The following is a 26,850-nucleotide window of genomic DNA, read 5'->3' on the forward strand; positions in this document are numbered from 1 at the left end:
GCACAAAAAACATAATTAACCACTTTATTTACGAAAATATTGACCTGCAGTCCAGTAGGGGGAGCAGCACGACGCATGCCTGTTGTTTTGACTCAAGACCTTGTTCAAGAATTTGTTCTGTGAATGCGCTTTGGATAATATTATTTTGTAAATATCTTCATTTGTGTTCTGAAGATGAATGAAGGCCTTACGGGAGAGGAACGACATGAGGGTAATAATTTATCATTTTTTTAAATAATATTTTTGAGTGAACTATCCCTTTTTTTTTTTTTTTGTCCCTATCCCAATTTGTCCTACAGTCAGACCTGAGCATTTATGGACCCTGGAGACACAGTGGAATGAATAGAGAAACAAACTCTTGTTTTCAGTCATGTTCAAGTCCAGGTCAGATCTCAAAAAGTTGCTCAGGATGCAAGAATTTTACTAAAGTACTTCAAAATTTCTAGGGCGGTCAGGAGACATGTTTGCTATACATTCCCCTTTAAGATTTCACTGTCAAAGTCTTTTATATAGTCTCTTATTTATCTTCTTCCTGTTCAAAAGTAAGTGGTGGTCTGCAACTTTGTCAATCGTATGCTGTAACATTTCAACACTCCTACAGCTGGTAAACGGAGTACAGGCCAAAAGCAGCGGCTTAGGAAAAACTGAAAGACTCTGAAAGGATCTGCAGCTCTGACTCAGAAACTGTCATGGATGACAAAATTACCTTAATAAATTCATACACTACATGGTAGAGTACATAGAGCATAGCATATGTGCAGACTGTAGGACACACCATGAAATCAGAGGTGTACATTACAACTTTCTTACCTCATTCACTGATTCTTCTTCATAATGGTTATGTCAGGTATGTTTTTAATTTTGCCAGATAATATAGAATATCAAATGTAGGACAATGTTTTGTTTGAGGAAAACCATACAGTTAGGGTTTACTTTTTTATTTTTTTTTATTTTTTATCTGATTTAGTTGCATTAGTTTGGCATTAACTGCATTCAGGTGATTGTCTGTCATCAATATATGAAAGCAAAACATAGTTTTTTCCCTGGATGGACTATATGCTTTTTGCAGATTGGGAGAGCAATTTGGGCACAGCTTTTCTAGCACATGACATCACCCAAATGCAACCAATCAATGTTAAGGTGGAACAATGATGATGATTCAAAACAGTGTGTGGACGATGTTATGGATCCGCTCGCATGAATCTCTATGTAACTGGAACAGAAAAATACCATTTGGCAATGGAAACATTTAAGAACAGGTTGACCAAATAATTTTAACCAAAATGCCATAACTGGATCTTCAGGCGTAATGACTGTCTTCTCTCTAATGGTGTATGCAGGACTTCTCCAATCATTTATTCTGCGTCCCAATTTGTATACTATCTATCCTAATTAAATTGTATTCAAAATTATAATTAGAGTGTCCCAGATTGTAGTATGTTGAAATGAGTATTCCAAAGATACCGGGATGATCCTAGCCTGGTTAAAACCAGACCATTCTCAGTAACTGAGTTGTGGTCTGGCAAAGCTTCATTAACTCATTTCAAAAGGGGCGTCACCAATGGACATCGCTCAAATGCCTCTGGGCGCAATTGGATAGACCTAAAACTCCTAAAACCAATCAGAGCGATCGTCATCGTGTAAAGCCATATGCTGCGTCCCAATTCGCCTAAGTTACATATATATCTCATACTCATATTTTATTTTATTTATTTTTTTTAACGGCCCATAAAATTTGTACATCGGCGGCCCATTCGTTTTGTTTTGCTTAATTGGCGGCGCTGGGTTCGTGCCGGTGTAATGCATTGGTCAAAGTCAGTGTTAGTTTTTTTTTTCTGACAGACCAGCCCATGGAACACGTAGATCAGCGGCCCATTGGCTCTTTTCTTGATTGACACTGGGCTGGCCCAATCACAACTTTAAACGAGTGAGCGAGCAGCAGCAGTGTCAGTGTGTATCTGTCAAAATAGATGGAGAAGAAACGCAAGGAATGTGCTGATAAATAGCGTGAAAAAATAGAACCAGGCCCTTAAAGCAGACACTGTAAACTGTGTCAAAATATATGTTTTCTGACCTTCATCAGCTCCTGTGGCAGATGATGATAGTGAGGACGGAGGACCAGGAGAGAGATGAGAGAGTGTAGAGTCTGCGGTAAGCAGAACTACTTTCAAAACACTTAGGCCATGTCATGAGTGTAGATTATTTCCACATCTGCATAGTTGACGATTACCGCAATTCACTAGAAATTTAATAAGAGGCGTTTGTAAACCATGTTTTCCGCCAAAATAAAAGCTTGATGCAGTTTGCGTCAAAATAAAAGATCATGTGCTTATCTCTTTCAAGTATAGAAATTGGTACAACACTAATTATGAAAGTTTCCTTTATTTTTTAGTGCATTTGTTTTACAAAATATGGCTATTACTGTCATTGGATTAATATTATAACTATTATTATGTAGTAGGTGTAATGTAGACACTGTAACTAAAAGAGGTTTGAATTTTTCTTTGTTTAATTTGCACACTGAATATGGGTTGGAGCTTTTAATTTTAAACTCTCAAAGTGCACCAGATTGATGAATTTAACATTAAAATGCACAAAATTTTCTCACGGGGGGGGCATGCCCCCCAACCCCCCTAGAAGGACCGAGGTCCCACCACCATAGTTTTAACAAAAATCCTGTAAGAAACACTTGTATTACTATGCCAGAGCCGCTTATAGCTTGTTTTAGGATTCACCACTGTGGAGTATAGTTCAACTGTATATATAAATATCAAATTTTTACTTATTTCATCTGTTAACTCTCGTTCCTACTCACTCATTACATGGCATTAGTGGTTTTAATGAATAGGAGTTGGTATGCATATAATTAAGGCCGTGCAAAGATGGGTGGTGTTTATGATCATATAGTGGGCCGGTCTGGGCAAAAATGCCCGGGCCGATTTTTTGCCCCAGTCCAGCCCTGGAGGTGGGTCAACACATAAGGTGAGTCTCCGAGTGAAAGAATAAAAAACTTCTGTCACTTTTACAATCTTGTACTGTATATAATGTATATCTGTTACAGTTTTGTTGACTTTTGAAATTGAGCTTAAAGGCATAAAATGTGCGCAGATTCAAACCGATTCAAACTACAGTGAAGTGAAACTGATGGAGAAGTAGGTACAGTAAGTGAATATCCAAAAGTTCAGGTACCTCAGCTGTGAGATGTAGGACAGACACTGAAGGAAACTCATCATTTCACTCTCTTCCTCTGAACATCCTCTCAGATCTACTGCTTTCTTCTTTGTCTGGAGTTTCAGCACTTCCAGAAGGACGGAGGTCTTTCTCTGTGAGAGATCTATGATCCAGACATCAGGTAACTGGAAAACTGACTGTAATGCTGGAAGGAAACTCCTGCCTGTTTGAGTCTCATAGTTCTTCACATGTGAGCAAAGATCCAGCAGTAAATCACACAGTTCTGGGTTGTTAAAGTAGCAATTGCACTGAGATGCTTTATGGAAGAATTCTCGAAAGAATGTGATTTGCTTCAGTGGTTCTTTCCAAATCTTTAATCTGCAACACAGAAATCATATATCAATAACAATAATTATAATTTTAAATTAAAACAATTAAGCAAATTAATAAATAAATACATTACTTTGGCAATAGTTCTATTGTGCTATAAAATAAAGGCATTTAATAATAATAATAATACAATTTAAATGTATAGAACATCATTAAAATTCTAACACTAATATTTATGTCTTAATTCCATTGCTTTCAAATGTTAAACTTCTATTTTGGTGAAGACCTTAGAGCTTCTCTTTAGTTCATAACAAATCTCAGTGCAGAAAGTTGAAACATGTTGCCTTTTCAAATGCATGATACAAGCGACCCAAACTTACAGCACTAGCAGAGAAGAGTTAGTGTGAAGACGATTTTTACTGACATTAAACTCTTAGCCGCAGACTGTTTTACATTGTTTATAGCCTCCTGCGTTGATGTCAGAAAGTATATAGTTTAAAAGGCTTTAAGAGGACCACCTTTATTCGCTAAATTTAAAGTTAAAGTAATAATGTGAATCTTAATTCAGCGAATGACCTCTCGTTGCATCCCCAGCCAGTTGTGGGGTAGATTGTAACAACTGAACTCTTTGTATTTGACAGTAACTCACATAATCTGTGATTGTTTTGTATATGTCCAATTGAGTTATATTTGTAGCAGAAAAATGTTGCTGCCATGTATCAGAGATGAGAGATGTAGCACAAACTACAGGTTGAGTTATGCTCAAACATAAGGGGCCCTATCTTGCACCCAGCGCAATTGACTTTGTACACCGACGCATGTATCATTCCTATTTTGCACCCGCGCAAAGCGCGCTTTTCCATCCACAGAAGCACGTCGCTAAACTAGGGAATGAACTTGCGCTCCCTGGGCGGTTCAGCGCAAAAAAGGAGGCGTGTTCCAGCGCAAACGTTCCTTCATGCTATTTTGCAGGTTTAGAAAACAATTGCGCTACTAACCAGGAAAAAATAGTTTAAAGTCAGTGGCGCGTTGCGCATGTTATTCATATGCTATTTTAAGGGCGCATGCTTGGCCATAATCAATGAAGTGTGCACAACGCGCATACACTTTGATTCTCTCATCTACACAGAAGCAGCAGTTTTCATTTTTGCAAATCATACATTATTAACAGTGTTGGGTGTAACGCGTTACTTTGTAACGCGTTACTGTAATAATATTACTTTTTTCAGTAACTGGTAGTGTAAGGCATTACTCGTCTGAAAATAGTAATATTATTACAGTTTTCCCGAGCTAGTTACTTGCGTTACATTTGCCAGTGGCACCTTCATCACACACAAGGCACACAACACAGAGAACAGAAGGGAAGGGGAGGAGGGCGTGAATGGAACAGTGATTGGTCTGGGTTTGGCACGAGGTATCATTTACCATCACCGATTGGTCGACACGCGGCAGTTAAGGCCAATCAGGGATGACTTCCCTAATGAATATTCATGAGTCTTCCCCTACCATCCTGGGAAAAAAAATATAGCGCCCCGGACGCGCGCGCAGCCCGTTCACTCTCACCGCCTTCAAACAACACGAGCGCTGTATGCTCTCTCTCCCTCGCGCATATAGTAAAAGGTCGGAAGACCGGTTGTGTTTTATAGACAATTTTGCATATAAATGACTATTTATAGGGCTTGAATTACAACCTGAAACTGCGCATGCGCGGGTAAAACTGCTGTGGTGAACCGCTGGCTCTGCGGCTCTGCAGACAGATATTATTGGGACAGATGTGGAAAAATGGAAGCGTCAACAACGGCAAGTACAAGTACAGTTGTTTGTAGTTATTTGTGCTAGACAGTGCCAGTCTGTTGTTGGCATAATAAAGACCCTAAAGAACACTCCTCCTTTGTATGTTCTCCCTCCATCTGATGCATCTCAGGCAATTATAGAGTAATTAAGAAAAAACTAGTAACTAGTAATATAACTAGTAATATAACTAGTTACTTTCTCCAGGGAGTAATAAAGTAAAGTAAGGCATTACTATTTTTGAGAGTAATATGTAATATGTAATATATTACTTTTTTGAGTAACTAGTCCCAACACTGATTATTAGATAGGTATAGATTGATAGATAGATAGATAGATAGATAGATAGATAGATAGATAGATAGATAGATAGATAGATAGATAGACAATTTATTATAAAAGCATACATCTATCTAGCTTACACATTTACCCAAATTATCATATGCCTTTTTAACCGAAGTTAATTTGGGTGGGTTTCTCCATCCCCAACGTCCCTGACGAGAGCGTTGCTCTCCTTGGCTTTGAACCGCTCCTGGCGCGCGCCTGGCAAATCCGCCGTTATAATAGGAATCCGCTTTAGAACAAACGCGCCTGCTCTTAAAGGGAATGTGAGATGACGCTCTGATTGGTTTATTTCACGTTACGCCCAAACCACACCTATGAGTAATGAAGCTGCTTCAGACCAACCCATTTTAGATTTGAGCCTGGCGCAAGAGTCATTTATCCCACCGGGAAAATAGCAACAGCGCCAAGACCCGCCCACAAAGTTACTTGCGCTTTGCGCTTTGACACTTGCGTTTCAGATCGTTAAAATAAGGGCCCAAGGTGTTACTTTATCCCCGGTCTCCCCTATACAAAATATTTAGGCCTACATAGTAAACTCTCCAGATGCAGATATTTTCACTCGCTAGTGGGAATCATTGTTCGTTTCCACGGCAACATTGAACTTCCCTGCTTCTCATTCCCTTAAATTCAGCACAGTCATTAACTCGGTTCATTACAATAGAAGCTGTTCACCCGGGATGAGTCGAATGATAGGCTTTATCTTATAACTATATGCCACAAGTCTAGATTACCAGATTCATAATTTGTTTTGGTTTATTATCAAAAGGCGAATTCCAAAATAATTTGGGTGCATCAGGCTTGCAACAATATAATAAAGTAATAAGTAAATAAATACGAGCGAGCTAGGCAGCGGGTGAAATAAGTTTCCAGGCCACCATTTCGCCCACTGCTCCCGATCTGCCTTAGATTTATTTATTTACTATAAAAACTACCGGTCTTTGACCGGGTGAAAAAAAGTGTTCCCGTGTTAGCCTTTTAAACTATATAGGCTACTTCTCAACGAGCACGCAGTCGGCTATAAACCATAACGGCCACCACCACCCATCATTTAATTGTGACTTAAAAAATTATGTTTTGAATAATATTTAACCTTTTTTCTTGCATTTTGCGCTGTGGGCTGTACCACAGCACAGGGGGTGGGGATGGCTGTTATCATTTATATCATACTGCGTGGACGTTGAGAAGTATATAGTTTAAAAGGCTAACACAGCACAAAATGCAAGAAAAAAGGAAAAATATTCAATATTATTCAAAAGATAATTTCTTAAGTCACAATTTAGCAAAAGTAAAATTGGAGAAAAAGGAGAGGAAATGGCAATTATCCATTGATAAAGTAACCGGGGGGAGAAAAATCTATTTTTTTTAATGGACAATAGCCCCATTATAAACCATTAATCCGCTGTAGTTTGGACTGCAACACTATTATTTACCTCATCTCTGATAAAGGGCTTCTGCATGCAATAGAGAAACCCCTACATGCACTTTCCTCACCTTTGTATTAATATTCTTAAAAGTAATGTAAATTAAGTTTGCAACAAGTGTGTTTTTTGCTGTGGGTTTATGGGGTGGCCTAGAATAGATGAGCTTTAAATACTGAAATTGGAAATACATTTCAGATTTCAATATTAATTAAAAAAAAAAAGAATCTTATACCATTAATTAATTAATCGTAACTGCAGTGTAAATACATTCATGCCATTTCTGAACTGAATTAAACAGTCTGTGATAAATTAAAATTTAGATGCAGCTTTTAGGGGTAAAAGTCATGGCCACTGTAGCTGAAGTAAAAGAATTGACTGGAGTAGATTGTAGCAGTTAGTCTGTGGAGTCAATCTCTTGGCAGGCTAAAAATCTGAGATACTGCGTCTCTAAATGTAGTCCAAGAGTTGTTGGTTGTCTAGTCAAATAACATGATCCTTCCTTACTAAAGTAGGGGTGTAGAGATACACTCATGTCGCGATTTGGTCAAATACACAATACTGTAATCACAATACCATTTAAATGTAGTTCTGTCACTGAAACTTAACTGTTTTTCTCACACAGTAAAAACGCTTTCAATGCTGGCATTCACTGGATCTCTTAAAAGTCGTGCACAACAACTCTTACGCTGCTCACTGTTTCCCTTTTCTCCCTCTATAAATGCACTTACATAAGAATAAACCATCTAAAAAGCTTTGAATCATGATAATAAAACTACAAATACGATATGGTGATTTAAATTATGTTTGTGCTTTCAGTGTGATGAGTATGTGCTTCAGATGAACAAGGCAATCAATCATCACAGTTTTAAATGTGTCAAAATAAATATTCCCAAACGTTAAGAGGTTAGTTAATACAAAACTTAAAATTCTGTCTTCATTTACTCACCCTCATATCATTCTCGCACATCACACACACATACTGTACATACATATATTTGAACGTCTGTTTGCACTACAGTATGTGTGTTGATCAGTAATTCTGTTGATCATATAAAGCGATCATGTCTCTTCAGAAGACTAGGATTAATCTGATTGTAACACAAAGCAGATGGTCAGATTACCAGCTCCCTCTATATATATTTAAATTACTGAAATCAGCCTCTACAAACACCTCTATTGTCTCACAATGCCGCCACGCAGGACGTGCAGGACGTGCAGGACGTGCAGACCCAAATGGCGCCGACAATTAGAATAACTCATCGATTGCCACCTAAACACACAGAATTCTTATTCTTGAACCAACAAGCGCCTTTTAGTTTTATTGCCCTCCGGGGAGTCACGAGCAGCAGAAATGCCGTGATGTCTACAATCTTTAAACCCCTGGAGATCTTTGGAGACACTGATTAACAGCTCAGGACAACAGAACAGTGTCCGACCGGACGTGTTGGCCGCTAATCTAATCAACCCAAGCCAGCACAAACACACATAAACCATCACCCCGTGGCTCCAAGAGCAAAAGTTCAGCAGCATGGTGAACTTTCAGTGACTCTGTTGCGACACGCACATACACCGAGACAATATCATCCCTGGACATTATGATCAAAATCACTCTTTCCTATACACTCTTGAAATGTATTTGTGTTATATGTCATGGTCCTTATATGAAAGACCGTTATAACTAAGTTTTATGGTATAATCAAAAGGTGAAATGCTCATTATATTGAAGAAGCATGTAACTCTGTGTTATTAACTGCCAGAACCACGACCCGTGGTATCATTGCGTTCAGAAAAAAACAAAGATGCTGAATTTGCAACTCAAGGTATAAAATTATGCATTCTTCCATTTATGCCAAGTTATAAATGTTTTATACCCAAAGTTTATTTCTCCAACACGTGGCCCAGAGGGCGTGTACTTGAGTGAACAAAGGAAGTTTAACGCCACACCCATTCGCCACGCGATTGGAGTAGGTACGTGAGAAGGCGTGGTTTTAGCTCCTTCAAAACACGGCGCCGTATCTCTCGAACTTCGCATTCCGCCAGAGAGAGAAGACCACGCCTCCTTCCTTCAAGGAAACCTCCTACCTCCAAGTTTTATTTTCTTAAAACTACTTTACTTCAGTTGATAGTCTTCTTCAACCAACCAACGAAACCAACTTAAAAGCTAAGATCATCTTGCTAAGTTTTCGCTCGCTTCAAGTCTCCATAGCAACCAGAAGCCGTAGCAACCCGCTCCGGTGACCACGTGATCCAAGCGCTTTGTCTGCTCCGACTCGACACACACACAACAAGGCCGAGCTTCAAACAGAGTAACGTAGACCTTAAATTTGCAATCTGAAGTGCTGTTTAAAGTGTCTAAAATTACTGTGCCTATTGGGGTTTTGTTATGAATGACTGAGCTGTTTCTACCTATCTCTAAATTCTTTCACTCACACTTACACACTCTTTTACGCACACACCTACACATACACACACACATATCCGCACCCATACCCACGTGTTCCTAGACAGAAACACACGACCACGTGCTGCTATAGGCGTGCTCCTACACACACACACACCTCTCCTTACTACGCTATCATTGTACACACACACAAACCCATTCTTAAAATCCCTCTTAGTCTTTCTTTCTCATCTCTCTCTCTCTCTCTTATATTCTCCCTTTTTCTTCCTCTGCGTTAACCTTTGATTCTTACGTTTATTTTGTTGTATTCCTTATTGCGATCGTATATTGTTTTGTTTATGCATATTTACTCCTGTGTGATTTGAAATAGTATCTGTAACCGGTAGATCGTTTAAATAAACTTTGTTAAATCATTTGAATTAAGATTGCCTGTTTTGTTTCAATTCTGAGTCCCTGAGTAGTGCAGATTTTTACCTCTTAAGCTCTACCAACCTTTTGCTATTAAAATATTGAAAGTTGTCTACTCGCGAAAATAATCAATTCCTTGTGGCCACAGGAAAGGGTTATTTGTCGGTGTTAAAGACAACAGAGTTTTGTTCAGACATTGTGCATCCGATCTGCCGGACGGATTGTGCGTGCAATGAATGAATTTTAAACTCCTATCTAAATTCCCCTAACTAAAATATAATTCTCCCTACCTATATCAGTAATTACTACGAAAAATCGTGTAATTGATGATATAAGTTGAGGTTTTGACCTATTCCCTATTTGGGCATAATTTAATTTGTGTAAACGACATATGCATATTCATATCTCAGGAATAAGACCTCTTATTCGAGCTAATAAATTCCCTAACTAGAGGCATTGTTGTTACATTTATTGGTGTTTAGAATGCGGCCACTCTCATACTCAATTTGATACAGATTGTGCAAGTTTATATTCATGTGTGATTTTGGAAAGTTTAACGATTGTGTGCGCGCTTGAATCTTGTAACGTTATTGAAAAGTACTAAGTCGACGCGAAAACTGATCAAAGGGCGAAAAGCCATAACCCGCCAGTAAGTCTGGTCGTGGAGAAAACTGCAGTATTTACAGTGTTGTTGCGAGTCCAGAATTAGAGAAAAAAAAAAGCTCTTTTTCTTGTGACCATACATGTAATTCTGTTTTGAGACCTGTATTGGAACAGAGGAGTCCATCAGGCATTGTTACCGGTATTTCTGTAAACCCCGAGAGCAAAATAGGCTACTCCGGACAGAAACAAATATATATTTGATTGTATGTCGTTAAAGAAATGATAAAATACGGGTTATAAACACTGGCCTAGCTAACCAGAATTGAAAACCCCGTTTCAGCGTCTGTAAAGACCAGAAACAGATCCGCCGAGATCTCATTAAATTGATTTGCAGTGTGTTTTGTATGTGCAAAGATCTGCCGTGATCTTTAGGAAAGTGCAGTGTGTTTTTGTGTTTGCACAAGGCCCGCCCGCTTGAAAATTGTGATTTCAGAAACGTTCTCAAAGCACCGCTCCGGTGACTCGCGTTCCGCGTTAGCGTAACACTGCCACCGCGTGGTCAATCACGGGTAAAAGACCCGTTGGCCATCTCCTTCCGCCTTGATTTTTGGTGCTTCAAGAGTTGCGTTCGTAAGTATTTAAGAAGTTGTTTTAAATATATATTTGTATTTACAGCGCGCTAAGTTCGTTAAAACAACCCTGTGTATTTTGGACTGAGACATTTTAAATTCCTACAAAGGGAACCGGAAATTATAGAGTGTCTCGATCCAAAAGCACGGATAGGTCACCCGGAAGAGGACAGTGCCCCCTCGTGGCCGCAGCCCTCCAGGTCAACTATCCCTCTTCTTTTCGAATTCTCTGCTCTGCTGTGTTTCCATTTCTAAATCTGCCTTAATGATTCTGTCTGGTTTATTTCCATTCAATAATCATTTAATAACAAATTCAATGTTATAGTGATTATTTTATTCTGTTTTTAGAAATCTTTCTATTTCTCTAAACAACAAAACTTTTTCTCTCCAAGGGTATTTAGATTTGAGGCGAAATTTAAACTTAAATCAATTGTGGTTATTCCCATTTTCACATTCCAGTCATTTTAGCCCTGAGAAGGACACCGCCCTCTAGTGGCCGAGCCTTTCTCGAGTCAGCTATCTGCCTGCTACAAATTTATAGATTTATTAAATTTAATAACTTCAGTTATTGTGATTATTAGAAGGAATCAATTCTAATTCACTTGTGACTCTTCCTCAGACTTAGTTGGATGGGATCTTGAACCAATGTTGAATTAAGATTTTAAATTGTGTCAAACAATTAGGGTGCACCACAGAGAGACGCCCCCTTGAGGCCGTAATAATCCACTGCAGCAGCCTACCACCCCCTCTTCCGGTTTCCACCTGCATTGAGGTTACTGCTGAACTTCTATCGGGTTAGGTTGTTTCCCAATAACTCTCATCCTATCCAAACTTCTTTCTATTGTAAACATTAGGTGGCAAAAGCCGCCCACACCTTTATTTGGGTTTCTTCCTTTTTCGGGTTAGTTTAATTTTCTTTCTCTCTTTAAAGTTTTATTTTATTATCATTGTTTTCATTTACCTGTCACAGGCCCACTGTGACTTTTGTCCTATTTTCCACATAACTCACTTTGGTGTAAGCCAGAAATCTTAAACTCACTTTAAGCTACTCTGCTCACTCCATCTTGTGTGTCATATAGGCAAGACTCTCAGCACCTGCAGTGGACTGGGGGAGCCCCGATTGGACCTCTGTGGGCAAGTTGGCCGACTGACGTTACCGACACTGACCGAGCGGTGATACTTGAGTTTCTCTTACCTCTGCCACGAGCGGCGGCACGCAGTAGTGACATCAGCAATCCGGTGCCTCGGAGTGCCAGCCTCCACGCCGACGCAAAAGTTAATTGTTGGGACCGCTGCACAAACCACCGACAGCCCCTGTCACTCCAGGATTCGTCCTGGTGGGTTCTGTGCAGCACCCTCCTTTACATTGCGTTCGGTTGGTTGGTACCTCCGGGACTACTAGGGTTGTGTTTACGGTCACTCTGTTTGAGTGGGCGTGGCCGTGAGCAGAGTAACGGAGAATCCAAGGTCACGGCGGCCAGGTGTTTGGGGCGCCAGGAAGGTTGACCGCGCTCCACGGGGGCCGGCTGGGTTGACCTCCGTCCATTTCAGGTAAACTGAACTTTGATAATCAAAAGAAAGAAAAACAAACCCTTGTCTTTCTTATAGACCACATAATCTTAAATATTCTCCCCAAGGCACATCTTTCATGCTATTAGTGTCCAAATTGCCGCCCAGACCAAATCACTGACATTTTTGGTTTAATTTTTTTTTGTTTCTTCCTTCCCTTTCAATCCTCGCCTACTCGTGCCTTGCATGTTCTGTTGTAACTTGTGTTGCAGAGTACCAACGAGACCCCAAAAGGCTAAGTAATAAGAGGGACAACCGAACAGTCTCTATTTCGGGCCCTGTACGGACCCGCCTAACTGTCTAAAGTCAGTTAGCCCAAAGTTCTATAGACGGCACACCGTCCTATAGTGTATTAGCTTCACGACCCGATTGCATTGGCCCTTCTTGTGTGTGCGTGTGTTGTGTTTCTCTCGCCTACAGTGAGTAAAAATGTCACGGGCATCCAGTCCTGAGGAACAGTGGGATGGCCTCGAGGCGTGGTTACGAGCCATGGCAACTGGCTGTCTACCAAAAGACCTTGGTGACCCAAAACTCCTGACCCGACAGGAACTGGACTCCAACGTGGATCAGCTCATGTCCCATGACCCCACGCAGACCTATAGTTCGAAAGAATGGAGTCGCCTCATCGGAAGTCTCTCTCTCTACCTGGTGGCCCAGGCACGGCAGCTGGAAAAAGATAATGCCAAGTTGGAAAAGGAAAACGCAGGACTAAAGACTCAGCTGGAGGAGGCCCGCAAACAAAAGGACAGAGCACAAAGCCGTCTGGACGAGCTACTTCTGGAGGATGAGGAGGACACACGTCCGGAACTACAACAGGAAGTGGAAAGACTACAACAGGCCCTGGAGGACCTGCGTCTGGACACGGACAGGACAGTGGAGGCGGAGAAACAGACCACTGCAGCCCTCAGTGATGATCTAATGCGTGGGGAGGCTCAGCTAGCAAGAGCACTCACAGAATTAAAAGACAAAGACGCAAGAATCAAGGCTTGTGAAACATTTTTGCAGAAAGCCAGAGCTGAAATTAACGAGCTCATCCAACAGAGACAGGATCTTAAGGACGAACTGGACATCGTCCACCGCGAACTCAAAATGGGTACGGACTACAAGGTGGACTGGGGGGGGTGACACACGCCACTTCGTCTCCCCTCACCAGCGAACCTGCACTTCACAGCCAAACCCTTAAAGCTAAAGAAGAAGAGGAAAGCCCACGTCATGACACCATCCCACCTGCTGGACCCGCCTCGGAGGGACGAGTCTGTCAACGCACAGCGTCTAAAGAACTGGACAAGCTGGCAAGAAACATCCCTGCGTTCAACCCAAGTCCAGCAGGGGGCAGCAGCGACGTGCATTCTTATTTAACAGACATTGATTTTCACTTACAAACTGTTGCAAACGTCACTACATGGGACAAGCTGTATCTTCTTCGAATTACATCCAATCGTGCCGTGCGAAGCTTCCTAGACCGCCAGTCAGAATCGGTCAAGGCGAACTACACACAATTACGGCAAGCTCTGATTCGTGAATACTCTGACCCCGAATCCGACCAAGGCATAATAGCGGCAATGGATCTCAAGCAAGCACGACTGGAAACACCCCAGGCCTATTATGACCGCCTGCGACAAGCATATTTTGGCCCGCAGAATATTGCGGGGATGGAAGATGATATTAATTTCAAAACCCTCTTCCTGCGGAATCTCCATCCAAGCCAAAGTTCGCATTTGGCCGTTCTCGTCTGTCCGCGGACCATGTCAATCCAACAATTACGTGACCTGGCTCACAAAGCGTACGTAAAACAAAAGACTACGTCTGAAAAACCTGGGAAATACCCCACAGTTTGCCCTGTCGCTGCACCCTTCCCAAAACTGAACTTAGAAGGTGCACAGCCTACCAACTACGGACCCGGCAACAGACAGCCACGACCGTTCCAAGCTGGCAGGGGACAGCATGGGCGGGGGGGAGCCCGCCCAAAACCGCAAAATAACCGTTTCGGGGGATCCTGGGACCGGCAGCACTTCTCCCACAACCAAAAGGGGGGAGGCAACTGGGATGTGACCGACACCCCAGGAGAGGCCGACCCCGATCTCCCCGAAACACAAGCCCAGAAAACCGGCCACGGGACCCCTCCCGACAAGACACCGGTAAGCTCAAGATAGAGCCCAAATCCAGCGGAAACAGTGCAGCCACGCCTGACACAACAGAACTTGTAAACATCCTGAGAGAGCTTCTCCAAAGGAAACCCCACAAGGAAGACAAAGATAAACCAGACACTGCATGACTAACCCAAAGGCCTGGAACCAACGCTCCCCGCACTGACAGCCAACCTGCCACTGTTGTTAAACCCCTCACTGCTGAACTTGCTGTTACATTACCTAATGACAGCTCCACTCACTCCATTCAGCTGACAGCCCCACAGAACACTGCTGTCAGACCACAGACTGTTAAACCTGCTGTTACATCACCAAATGACAGCGTCACTCACTACAGCCAGCTGACAACACCACTTCCTGAACGGGACTGCAGCAGCTCTCATGAGAAGGTACCAGACAGTGCTATCTTGTTGATCTGCACCCACAATGAGCCACCCGATACCTACCCTCACTGCTTGTCAATCAACACGCAAGATTCAACACCACAACTTCTGGGTAACCTAATTGAGAGAGGAGTGGCACGAAAACTGTACTTAACAATTACCTTGGAAAAGGAAATGCAGATCGAAGCACTGGTGGACACCGGCTCCGATCTAACGCTTATTTCTGTTCAACTGTTTGAAAAACTCAAGTTTGAAGCTCAAAGACAAAACAGAACTCTAAAATTCCACACGTGTGAGCTGAACGTGCAGTCATACAGCCAGAATGACATCCAGCTAAAGAACGTAGCTCCCATTCACCTGGCAATCGGTCCTATGAGCATAGTCCACCCTGTCTATATTTCTCCTATGAACACTTATCAATTTCTCGTAGGCAAGGACCTGCTGGACCGATTTGAACCATTATTAGACCTCAAGCACCTACTAGTTTGGGCGCAGGTGCGCGAACCTCACCCCCTCCAGCCACACAACTCCATCGAACCAGACTGTCAAGCCACAGGGTTCACGGAAATTCCATCAGCCAGACACAAGGACAAAGTCCCCACAGCTGATCAGGGTTCAAGTTCGCTACTCTGCACGTTCAGAACAACGCCAGACTCTGATAATTACTGCCCCCAAGTAAACACTCCCCTGCAGTTGCAGGATGTGACCACAACAGACATTATCCTGGCAATATGGGCAGATAACTCAGCCATAAGCCTCTCACTATTCAATGCAATCATTGAAAGAACTCCAGACCTGCCCTACACCTGCAAACGCACTCGCTTCCCTTTGAACCCAGATCCATCCGCAATGACATCCGCAAAAGGGATCTGTGCCTTGAACTTGACATGGAATCACCGGCACTTGACCCATTACTTCCTGATCCTGGAAGACCCAGCCCACGACGTCTACATTGGAGCAGACATCTTGATTCGCCTCAAAGCTCATGTGGACATGTTTAATGAGGTTGTATGGGCTCCATTAACTTCACAGCCACCTGTTCCCGTCATTCATGACAACCTACTGTCAGGACAGACCATCCCAGAGGTCTGCACTCTCGTCAACGAACAGGAAACGGTGGTACCTGCTTACACTAAAGGAGTCGCCGTGCGACTCAACCTGCGACAGGGCCAAACCCTAAACCACACACTGGCTTTCTTCCAACCGTCACCCGAGTGTGTGGAACTCAGACTCACCCTCGAAGCCACACCCCTCACTGAAGTGTCATCTCGGGTAGTCTACATTCTATTCAACAACTGCACAGCAACTGACATCAGCATCCCTAAAGCCTACCGGCTGGGATGGCCAGTCAGTCACGCCTTTCATGACTTTGACCTGACATTACCCGTCATAGGGCCCATTCCACCTGCACTGATACCTGAAGGGCATACGGACAACGCACTGCTCACAGTACCCTTCCAATTCATTGCCATCACATCTGTCATGTCAGTGGCCAAAGACCTTGTGTGCAGAACGGAGCTGACAGAGGACCAGCAACTCGCAGTATACACAGTCTCCCAACAACCTGTCACTGAGACTGATACACCTGCCATGCCTGTCACAACCAACCCGACCGATGACAAGCCAACGGAAGAACCATATCCAGGTTTTGAATCTCAAGTGCAACAAATCCTACAAGATGCTGACGCACTTCAGGAAGACGCAGACCGCCAAAGGCTGCGACAAGTCCTGTATAAATTCAAAGAAGACTTTGCTAAAGATTCTTTAGACTGTGGTCTCACCAACCTCCACACAGTGCGCATCCCCACGCACCCCGAGGCTCCTCCCACTTTTGTCAAGCAATACAAGATTCCCATCGCCTCACACGAGCCAGTGCAGGAAATCATCGAATCAATGCTTGAGAAAGGTGTGATACGAACTTGTCATAGTACCTACTCCGCCCCCATATGGCCTGTGCTCAAGCCTAATGGAAAATGGAGGCCCACCGTTGATTATCGCAAACTAAATCAACAGGTGCCGTTGTCACGATGGCCTATGACTCAATTAGAACAAGAAATACCTCGAATCCGAGGCGCCACCATCTTCTCTACACTCGATGTGGCCTCGGGATTCTGGACGATTCCAGTGCACCCAGACGACCAACACAAGTTGGCATTCACCTTCGGCAACCACCAATACACCTTCAACAGGTGCCCATTTGGGTACGCCAACTCACCAGCTGAGTTCGACATCTTCCTGAACAAAGCCTGCCCAGACGCCAGAATAAGAGGTAACCTGATTTACGTCGACGATGTGCTAATGAAAAGCACAACGGTGGCCGACCACCTAAATGAAATTGACTATGTTTTGAGCCAGTTGTCTGCCGCCGGCGCCAAAATAGCCCTACACAAGGGGCAGTGGTGTCGCAAAAAGGTAAATTACGTGGGTTTGCTCATTGGACGCCATGGCATTGTACCACAATCAAACCGTATTCATGCCATTCAAAACATCAAGCCTCCCACTAACGTCTCTGAACTTCGAAGCTTTCTGGGAGTATGCAATTACTCCCGGCAATTCATCGAACACTATTCAGACATCGCCAGGCCTCTCACAGCTCTATTGAAAAAGGACTGCCCGTTCGTCTGGTCAGATGCTCAAGAACACGCCATGGCAGAACTCAAAAGACATTTATGCTCAGCCCCATGCCTTGCCTACCCTGATCCACAAAAAGAATTCCACCTTGAAGCTGGGTTATCAGACCAATGTCTCAGTGCCGGCCTATACCAACAGCATGACCAAGACAAAAAGGTGGTCGCATATGCCAGCAAAACACTTCTCCCTCCAGAATGCAAATTCTCTGACTGTGAGAAAGCTTTGCTCTGTACAGTATGGGCCATTCAGCGCTTCTCCAACTACATTGGAGCAGAGAAGGTCATCATAGAGACTTGCCACCAGCCCGTCATGTTCCTTAACAGCCAACGGATAAGAGACGGTGTTGTCACCAACTCACGCATAGCTACATGGCTAATGGCTCTCCAAGGACGAAACGTCGAAGCCAGATATGCACAAAACCACAAATCCGCTCTAGGTAACGGCTTGGCGGAATGTCAAAACTGCTCTGACAACTCACCTGCTGCAACGCTGCATACACCTGAGCCCCAGCAGCCACAACTGACCTGCCACAGGTACTTTGACAAGAATGCGTGCGAAGGCATGCCCACAGCTTATGTCGACGGATGTTCCTACAACAGCGAGGGCATCCTAAAAGCAGGCGCAGGGGTACTGTAGGTAAACAACCATCCATGCCCACCCCAACACTTCAAGCTGGGCCCACAGTCATCACAATATGCAGAAATAGCAGCAATTCTCATAACCCTGCAAATCGCAGCATCCCATACCATCAAAGAACTGCTCATCTGCACAGACTCTAACTATGCCAGACTCAGTTTTGTATGCCATCTCCCAACCTGGAAACAAAATGGTTTCAAAACCGCTAACAATAAGCCTGTCAAACACCTACACCTGTTCCAGGAGTGTGATAACATCACAACGACACACGATCTCACCGTGTACTGGAAAAAGGTAAAAGGTCATTCCAGACTTCCTGGCCAAGACAAAGACTTTAACGACCAAACCGACGCCCTCGCAAAAGCGGGCGCCCTACACGGCGAACCGTGGTTTTCCCCAAATACCCCACCCATCCCAGACGTAGCAGTGATCACCCGCAGCAAACGACCCACACCTGCAGCGGCACCTGCTTCACAGCTACTGTCACTGACCCCACAAATTTCAAACAACGACCTTGCAGAAATGCAATCCTCGGACACTGCCATAAAAACTATGATTCTCCACCTCAAAGACCCTTCCTCAAACCCAATTGCACCATCTGACATCACGGATGACTCCGATCTCAGACATTTACATAACTCCAGACACATGTTGCGTGTGCGGGACGACATTCTTTGGTTTGTCACCGATGACACCACTTCGCCCAAACTCGTGGTGCCCCGTTGCCAAAGGGGGGAAATGATGAATCACGCCCACAACGCACCATATTCTGGACACCACGGTGCCAGGGCCACGTATGAGACACTTAGACAGGTGGCATACTGGCCATGTATGCAACAGGATGTGGCAGAGTATGTGAGAGAATGCCTGGTCTGCTGTCAGTTTCACCCAACAAACCTAACTCACAGAGCCCCGTTGCAACGCAGGGGAATCACATTTCCCTGGTCAGACCTTCAAATTGATTGGGTAGGACCACTCCCCCGATCATCACGAGAGAATAAGTACTTTCTCACGGTTGTGTGCCAATTTACCAAATGGGTAGAATGCTTGCCAGCACCTAACGACACTGCCCAAACAATGGCATATCTCCTGATGAACCACATCTTCTCCCGATTTGGCCTACCGCTCGGAGTCAACTCAGATCGAGGAACTCATTTCACCGCAGAGATCATGCAAAAGATCTGGAGAATTCTAGGGGTACAAGCTAAACTTCACATCAGTCACCATCCGATCTCATCCGGACAGGTAGAAAGGTCTAACCGAACGGTGGTCGCCATGTTGAGAAAATATGTGTCGGCTAACCAGAAAGACTGGGATGTGAAACTTCCCCTGGTGCTGATGGCTATCCGAGCCACGCCGCAGGAATCAACCAGAGTGCCTCCATTTGAACTCATGACCGGGCGGCAGATGACCCTGCCATTACACCTGTTATACCAACCAGGAGACCACAACCTCGTCACCGCCTATACCACGTCTCAATATCTGGACGAGCTCCATAAACACTTGAAAACAACTTTCGCTTTCGCTCAGCAACATCTGAAAACCAGCGCTGACGGCCAGAAAGCATACTACGACCAAAAAGCGTCACACCAAGAACTCAGCGTGGGCGACAAAGTCCTGTACTACAGTTTCGCCTTGCCACCCAAACAACTGTCAAAAAAGTTTCTGCCTCACTGGACTGGCCCTCATGAAATTGTGAACAAACTCTCCCCCGTAGCGTACCAAATCCAGCTAAAACGGGGACCAAAAGAACCAGTTCTCAAATGGGTCCACCGCAATCAGATTAAGAGATAAGGGGCCACTAGCAGGGACAGACAGGAAGGGCCCAATGCAAGCTAACCTCAACCGCCGTCATTGCAGGAAAAGAAGACTGTCCCCTCCACCGGGACCACCCTCTCTGACCTGTGCCTTCTCTCTTTTCCCCTTTTCCTCCATACCTCTCTCTCTCTCGCCTGTAACAGGATGCTGCTGTGGATTGCCATCATGTGCCTCCAGACGATCAGAGGCCAGCCACCACCCGATGTTATCTCACCAGGGCCGGCCTCGGGAATTGTGCTAAGAGAGCAGCCTGGACTGCTTATAACAAACTGTCGAACCCACACACAGAAAGTGTACGTGCGACTCGACCCTAGAAATGTCTACCGTGCGCACTACCCGAGAGCTACCGCCCAATACAGTTGGGCAGGGGCCAGATGGACGGAAACCGCCCTCGACCATGCCGAAGCTGACATTGTGCACATGTTGAACCAACTGGAAAAGGTGACTCTCACCCAGGCCGAACTGAGTGGACACAACAGACGTTCCAAAAGGTTTCTAGGAGCACTGCTAGGAGCCGCTGCTGCTGTAGGGACATTGTTCAACATAGGTATGTCTAGTGTCAACGCTGTGAACATCGCCACAGTAAAACGACACGTAGCAGAAATCCAGACGGAACTTCCACAGTTGAAAGATCAACTCACCACACAAAGTGCATCCCTGACCACCATAGGCAAGACACTGAGAGGTACAGTCACCATCCTTAACACGCATAGCGTCATGCTAAACCAAACTGTGAACTCCATGAAACAGCTGTTCACGGTCTTCCAAAATGACTTTGCCCAAACTCAGTTGGTCACCGCGTTAATGTCCGACATGCTCCGAGAAGTGAGCTCATCCATGGACAGCCTGGCCATGGGCAGAATCCCGCCATACCTGATACCCCTGAGCCTTGTACAAACCGTGCTGGCTTCCGCCACCACCACACCAATGGACCCAATACAAACCCATCTGGCCTACTCCTTGGGTAGCGCCATTCCGCTGTTCGTTGACCCTGCACAGCGGGAGGTGGGTTTTCTCCTCAACTTACCCATTATAGAATCAAGCCGGATTTACCGACTGAAAGACGTTGTGAACATTGGATTCTGGCAACGGAACACGCAGTTTAAAGTACGGACTCCAGACGTGGTAGCCTACCACGACAGCGACCCACAACTGTACCTGGCACCTAACCTACACATGTGCACCCTCACGAAAGACATTCACTATCTCTGCCCCAGCAAACCTTTTCTCAGAGATAATACCGATGGGATCTGCGGCCTACAACAATTAGCCAACGATGCACGTTGTCCAGCTGACGCCAAACCTCGCAACCAAGTCACCGAGACGCAAGCCGAGATTGTCGGAAACCGATGGCTCGTGAACACTCCAGTACGGTCAGCGACACTGACCTACGATCAACACGACACTGCTACACGTGTCAATCTGCTGAACCAAAGCATGTGGATTCAAGTCCCACGAGGAGCCATCCTCCACCTGGATGACCTTGCCTTGTACCATCTCCCAAGTGAAGAGTACCAAGCCGAACTAGAGATTCCATCTTTCTTTAGGGACCGCAACTTCACGCTAGATCCAGAACTGGAAAGTTGGATCGCGAAAGGGGGGTCGCAACTCATCGACATAGCTCCTCTGGACTCAGCCCTTCAGGCCTCGTCTCGACAACCCATCCTGAACACTTCACCTGTGGTCCAAACCTGGACAGCGGCTGACACCGCCCTCTGTATTACCAGCATCCTCGGACATGCCCTAGCTTTGGGCTTGGCCTATATCCTGTACAGAAGGATCAACGCCATCCGAACCTCCACAGCCAAACTCACAGAGGCAGTCTCCGTCGGCTTCAGGAGAAACCCTCGGAAGGACGACGTCTCACCAGAGAATGCTGAGGACCTCATCGAATTCAACCTGCAGTCTTAAGCAACACCCCGTCGCAGCCTCCTCCCATCTATGCACCTGCCATCTGACCATTGTTACCGTGATGAGTCGACTAAGCCCATACACGCCCGTCAACTCCTCAAGGGGGGAATGTAACACAAAGCAGATGGTCAGATTACCAGCTCTCTCTCTATATATTTAAATTACTGAAATCAGCCTCTACAAACACCTCTATTGTCTCACAATGCCGCCACGCAGGACGTGCAGGACGTGCGGACCCAAATGGCGCCGACAATTAGAATAACTCATCGATTAAAGAAGTGGCTAACAGGTAGTCAGGATTGTCAACATTACATTTGACATGAAATCTTGTTGCTCCCCTGTCTTCTCTGTCCTGTCTGTTATGTTTGTTTGTGCTTCTTGTGCTATGCCGATGAGGTTGGCTGGCTCTAACATGTACTGTATGTGATATTTTAATCCTTTTGTTTACTTTTTTTTAGGTGTGACATCTTAAGATCTGTCCAGGGACAGCAGATGTAAAATAGCCTTTGGGCTAATTCTGGCACTCTGTACATTTAATTATGTATTATTAGTGTGCATTGTCCCTGTTAAATAAACCTGAAATAAAATAAATAAATAGATTGCCACCTAAACACACAGAATTCTTATTCTTGAACCAACAAGCGCCTTTTGGTTTTATTGCCCTCCGGGGAGTCACGAGCAGCAGAAACGCCGTGATGTCTACAATCTTTAAACCCCTGGAGATCTTTGGAGACACTGATTAACAGCTCAGGACAACAGAACAGTGTCAGACCGGACGTGTTGGCCGCTAATCTAATCAACCCAAGCCAGCACAAACACACATAAACCATCACCCCGTGGCTCCAAGAGCAAAAGTTCAGCAGCATGGTGAACTTTCAGTGACTCTGTTGCGACACGCACATACACCGAGACAATATCATCCCTGGACATTATGATCAAAATCACTCTTTCCTATACACTCTTGAAATGTATTTGTGTTATATGTCATGGTCCTTATATGAAAGACCATTATAACTAAGTTTTATGGTATAATCAAAAGGTGAAATGCTCATTATATTGAAGAAGCATGTAACTCTGTGTTATTAACTGCCAGAACCACGACCCGTGGTATCGTTGCTTTCAGAAAAAAACAAAGATGCTGAATTTGCAACTCAAGGTATAAAATTATGCATTCTTCCATTTATGCCAAGTTATAAATGTTTTATACCCAAAGTTTATTTCTCCAACACGTGGCCCAGAGGGCGTGTACTTGAGTGAACAAAGGAAGTTTAACGCCACACCCATTCGCCACGCGATTGGAGTAGGTACGTGAGAAGGCGTGGTTTTAGCTCCTTCAAAACACGGCGCCGTATCTCTCGAACTTCGCATTCCGCCAGAGAGAGAAGACCACGCCTCCTTCCTTCAAGGAAACCTTCGTTCGCTTTTATTTTCATTTTCTTCCAAGTTTTATTTTCTTAAAACTACTTTACTTCAGTTGATAGTCTTCTTCAACCAACCAACGAAACCAACTTAAAAGCTAAGATCATCTTGCTAAGTTTTCGCTCGCTTCAAGTCTCCATAGCAACCAGAAGCCGTAGCAACCCGCTCCGGTGACCACGTGATCCAGGCGCTTTGTCAGCTCCGACTCGACACACACACAACAAGGCCGAGCTTCAAACAGAGTAACGTAGACCTTAAATTTGCAATATGAAGTGCTGTTTAAAGTGTCTAAAATTACTGTGCCTATTGGGGTTTTGTTATGAATGACTGAGCTGTTTCTACCTATCTCTAAATTCTTTCACTCACACTTACACACTCTTTTACGCACACACCTACACATACACACACACATACCCGCACCCATACCCACGTGTTCCTAGACAGAAATACACGACCACGTGCTGCTATAGGCGTGCTCCTACACACACACACACCTCTCCTTACTACGCTATCATTGTACACACACACAAACCCATTCTTAAAATCCCTCTTAGTCTTTCTTTCTCATCTCTCTCTCTCTCTTATATTCTCCCTTTTTCTTCCTCTGCGTTAACCTTTGATTCTTACGTTTATTTTGTTGTATTCCTTATTGCGATCGTATATTGTTTTGTTTATGCATATTTACTCCTGTGTGATTTGAAATAGTATCTGTAACCGGTAGATCGTTTAAATAAACTTTGTTAAATCATTTGAATTAAGATTGCCTGTTTTGTTTCAATTCTGAGTCCCTGAGTAGTGCAGATTTTTACCTCTTAAGCTCTACCAACCTTTTGCTATTAAAATATTGAAAGTTGTCTACTCGCGAAAATAATCAATTCCTTGTGGCCACAGGAAAGGGTTATTTGTTGGTGTTAAAGACAACAGAGTTTTGTTCAGACATTGTGCATCCGATCTGCCGGACGGATTGTGCGTGCAATGAATGAACTTTAAACTCCTATCTAAATTCCCCTAACTAAAATATAATTCTCCCTACCTATATCAGTAATTACTACGAAAAATCGTGTAATTGATGATATAAGTTGAGGTTTTGACCTATTCCCTATTTGGGCATAATTTAATTTGTGTAAACGACATATGCATATTCATATCTCAGGAATAAGACCTCTTATTCGAGCTAATAAATTCCCTAACTAGAGGCATTGTTGTTACATGATCAATTGATTTTTTTTTTTTTTTACAATGCTTTTATGACCTTGTTGGATCTTTTAAGTTTTAGGGAAATGGACTTTAAATAGAGGGACAGAAATCTCTCAGGTTTCATAACAAAATGTGATGAATGGAAATATTATGGGTTTAAAATGACACAAGGGTGAGTGCATGATGAAAAAATATATATTTTAAATATATTATAATAAGTTAATATTAAAAAAGTTATATATAATATATTATAAAGCCATTAAGCTCAGTCTTGGAGTGAAAAAAACTATATTGCGAAAGATTTTCACATCCACGATACATTGTCACATTTTTTCGTTTCACCCCTATTCCCGTACCTGATCTTGGGTGAGCAGCTGAGCATCATGTTCATTCCTGTATCAGTCATGTGACAGTCCTCCAGATTCAGATAAACATCTTTATCTCTGGACTGAGTGATCACGTAAGCCAAAGCACAACACTGATGAGGGTCGAGATCCTCTTCAGGCTCAAGCTGATGGTCCATCTTCTCCAGGAACATTAAACACGCTTTAGGAGACTGGAGCTCATACAAGCACTGACACACATAGAGACGATCAAACTCTTCACTTTCACTCTGAGGCTGGAGGAAAGTTTCCAAAAACTTCTCAATGAACCAGTCAGATGTTTTCTTTATCTGATCCTCTGGGAAGAGACACTTGATGAGTTTAATGTTGTGTTCTCCCAGAAGTCCACATAAGAAAGGAAGAACATGTTTCATGTGTTTATACTCCTCAGCCTGACAGAGTTGTAGGAATTTCTCAATTTCATCTGGATGTAGAAGAAGCCACAAAGCTGAGAAGAATTCCTGCATTGTGTTGTGGAGAAAAGCACAGTACGTTGTTGCAGATGTAGGCGAGTCTCTTGTTGTGATCATCTTCAGAAAAGCACGACAAATGTCTGTCTCATCACAAGTAATAAGGTTCAGGGTTTTCTGCATAGTTGCATTGTATGCATTTTCCATCAAGGGATGAACCTGATCTTTGATCTCTCTCAGGTATTTATCTATTTGCATAATTTTTTTATTTCCATGCGTCTTCACAGCAACACGGAAAATGTGGATGTACATTTCTGTGACTGTGTGTGGATAGTTGAAAACGTTGTCGTTTTTAAATTGAATCAAGTCCACAATCATGAATGCATACATTGGCACATGGCTGAGACTGAACAGCTCTTGATTCTTCAAAACAACATCTAGAAGAAGAGGATCGTGACCCAACATCTTATGATAGTAAGCGTTGATAGACTCTTCACTGAATCCTTGGACATACACTTTCTGTGTCGGCCAGTCGGAAAAAAGCGGATCATATTCCACCTCTGATCTGCATGTTATTACAATCTTGGCATCAGGCAGGAGCTCGTGGTTCATGATCTTCCATAAGGAGGAATTTTCTTCTAAATCAACTACGCCATCAAATACAATGACAACATTCTCTGAGTTTTCCTCAATATCTTGAAACACGTCCTTTCTGTCTTTTTCCATTGGTTTTAAATATGCATCAAAGAAAAAAGACTCCAAATTGATAATGCTAGAACTGTGAGCCAAAACACTTTCATCAAAGTAAAACATGTAGTCCAGCTTTCGGTCATCTTTCTCTGCCCACAGACGCAACATTTCCTGGACAACTGTAGTCTTTCCTATTCCAGGTTTGCCTATGAGGAGGATGTTCTTATCTTGGCATCTCAGCAGATCCTCAGGTGAAAGTGCTTGTTGCTCAGTAGGAATGTATGCTCTCAGCTTTTTGGGCCGCAGCTTTTTGGATTTTTTGTTTTTCCATATTATTTTGCATCGAGGAGTTTTCACCACAGAGTCTGTCTCTAAAACAACAGGAATAAAATGGAAATTTACTTGTGCCTTGTCATTCGGATATTTACAGCAATGTTCCCTTTTCAGAATCCTTTTTGCTTTCTTCTTGAGCTCTGACTGGTAGTTTTGACAGGGCTTTGTACCTAAAACAGCAACAAAAAACAAGATTTGTATTGAAATGTGTTAATTTACTGTCT

At 43.5% G+C, this 26,850-nt stretch overlaps 1 protein-coding gene across 1 annotated transcript in view; it reads right to left on the reverse strand.

Annotated features, from left to right (window-relative positions):
• Positions 1-26,850, reverse strand: part of LOC311306253 (uncharacterized protein) — a 105,815-nt gene that overhangs the window by 30,178 nt on the left and 48,787 nt on the right. Inside the window, exons 4-5 of the mRNA XM_084434574.1 lie at positions 25,167-26,796; positions 3,190-3,549 (exon numbers count right to left, since the gene is read on the reverse strand). Coding sequence (XP_084290700.1) covers positions 3,190-3,549; positions 25,167-26,796 — 1,990 coding nt within the window. The remainder of the gene's footprint in view (positions 1-3,189; positions 3,550-25,166; positions 26,797-26,850) is intronic.

This window comes from Rutilus rutilus, assembly GCF_951802725.1.
Source record: "Rutilus rutilus genome assembly, chromosome: 1".
In the NCBI taxonomy this organism is placed as follows: domain Eukaryota; kingdom Metazoa; phylum Chordata; class Actinopteri; order Cypriniformes; family Leuciscidae; genus Rutilus; species Rutilus rutilus.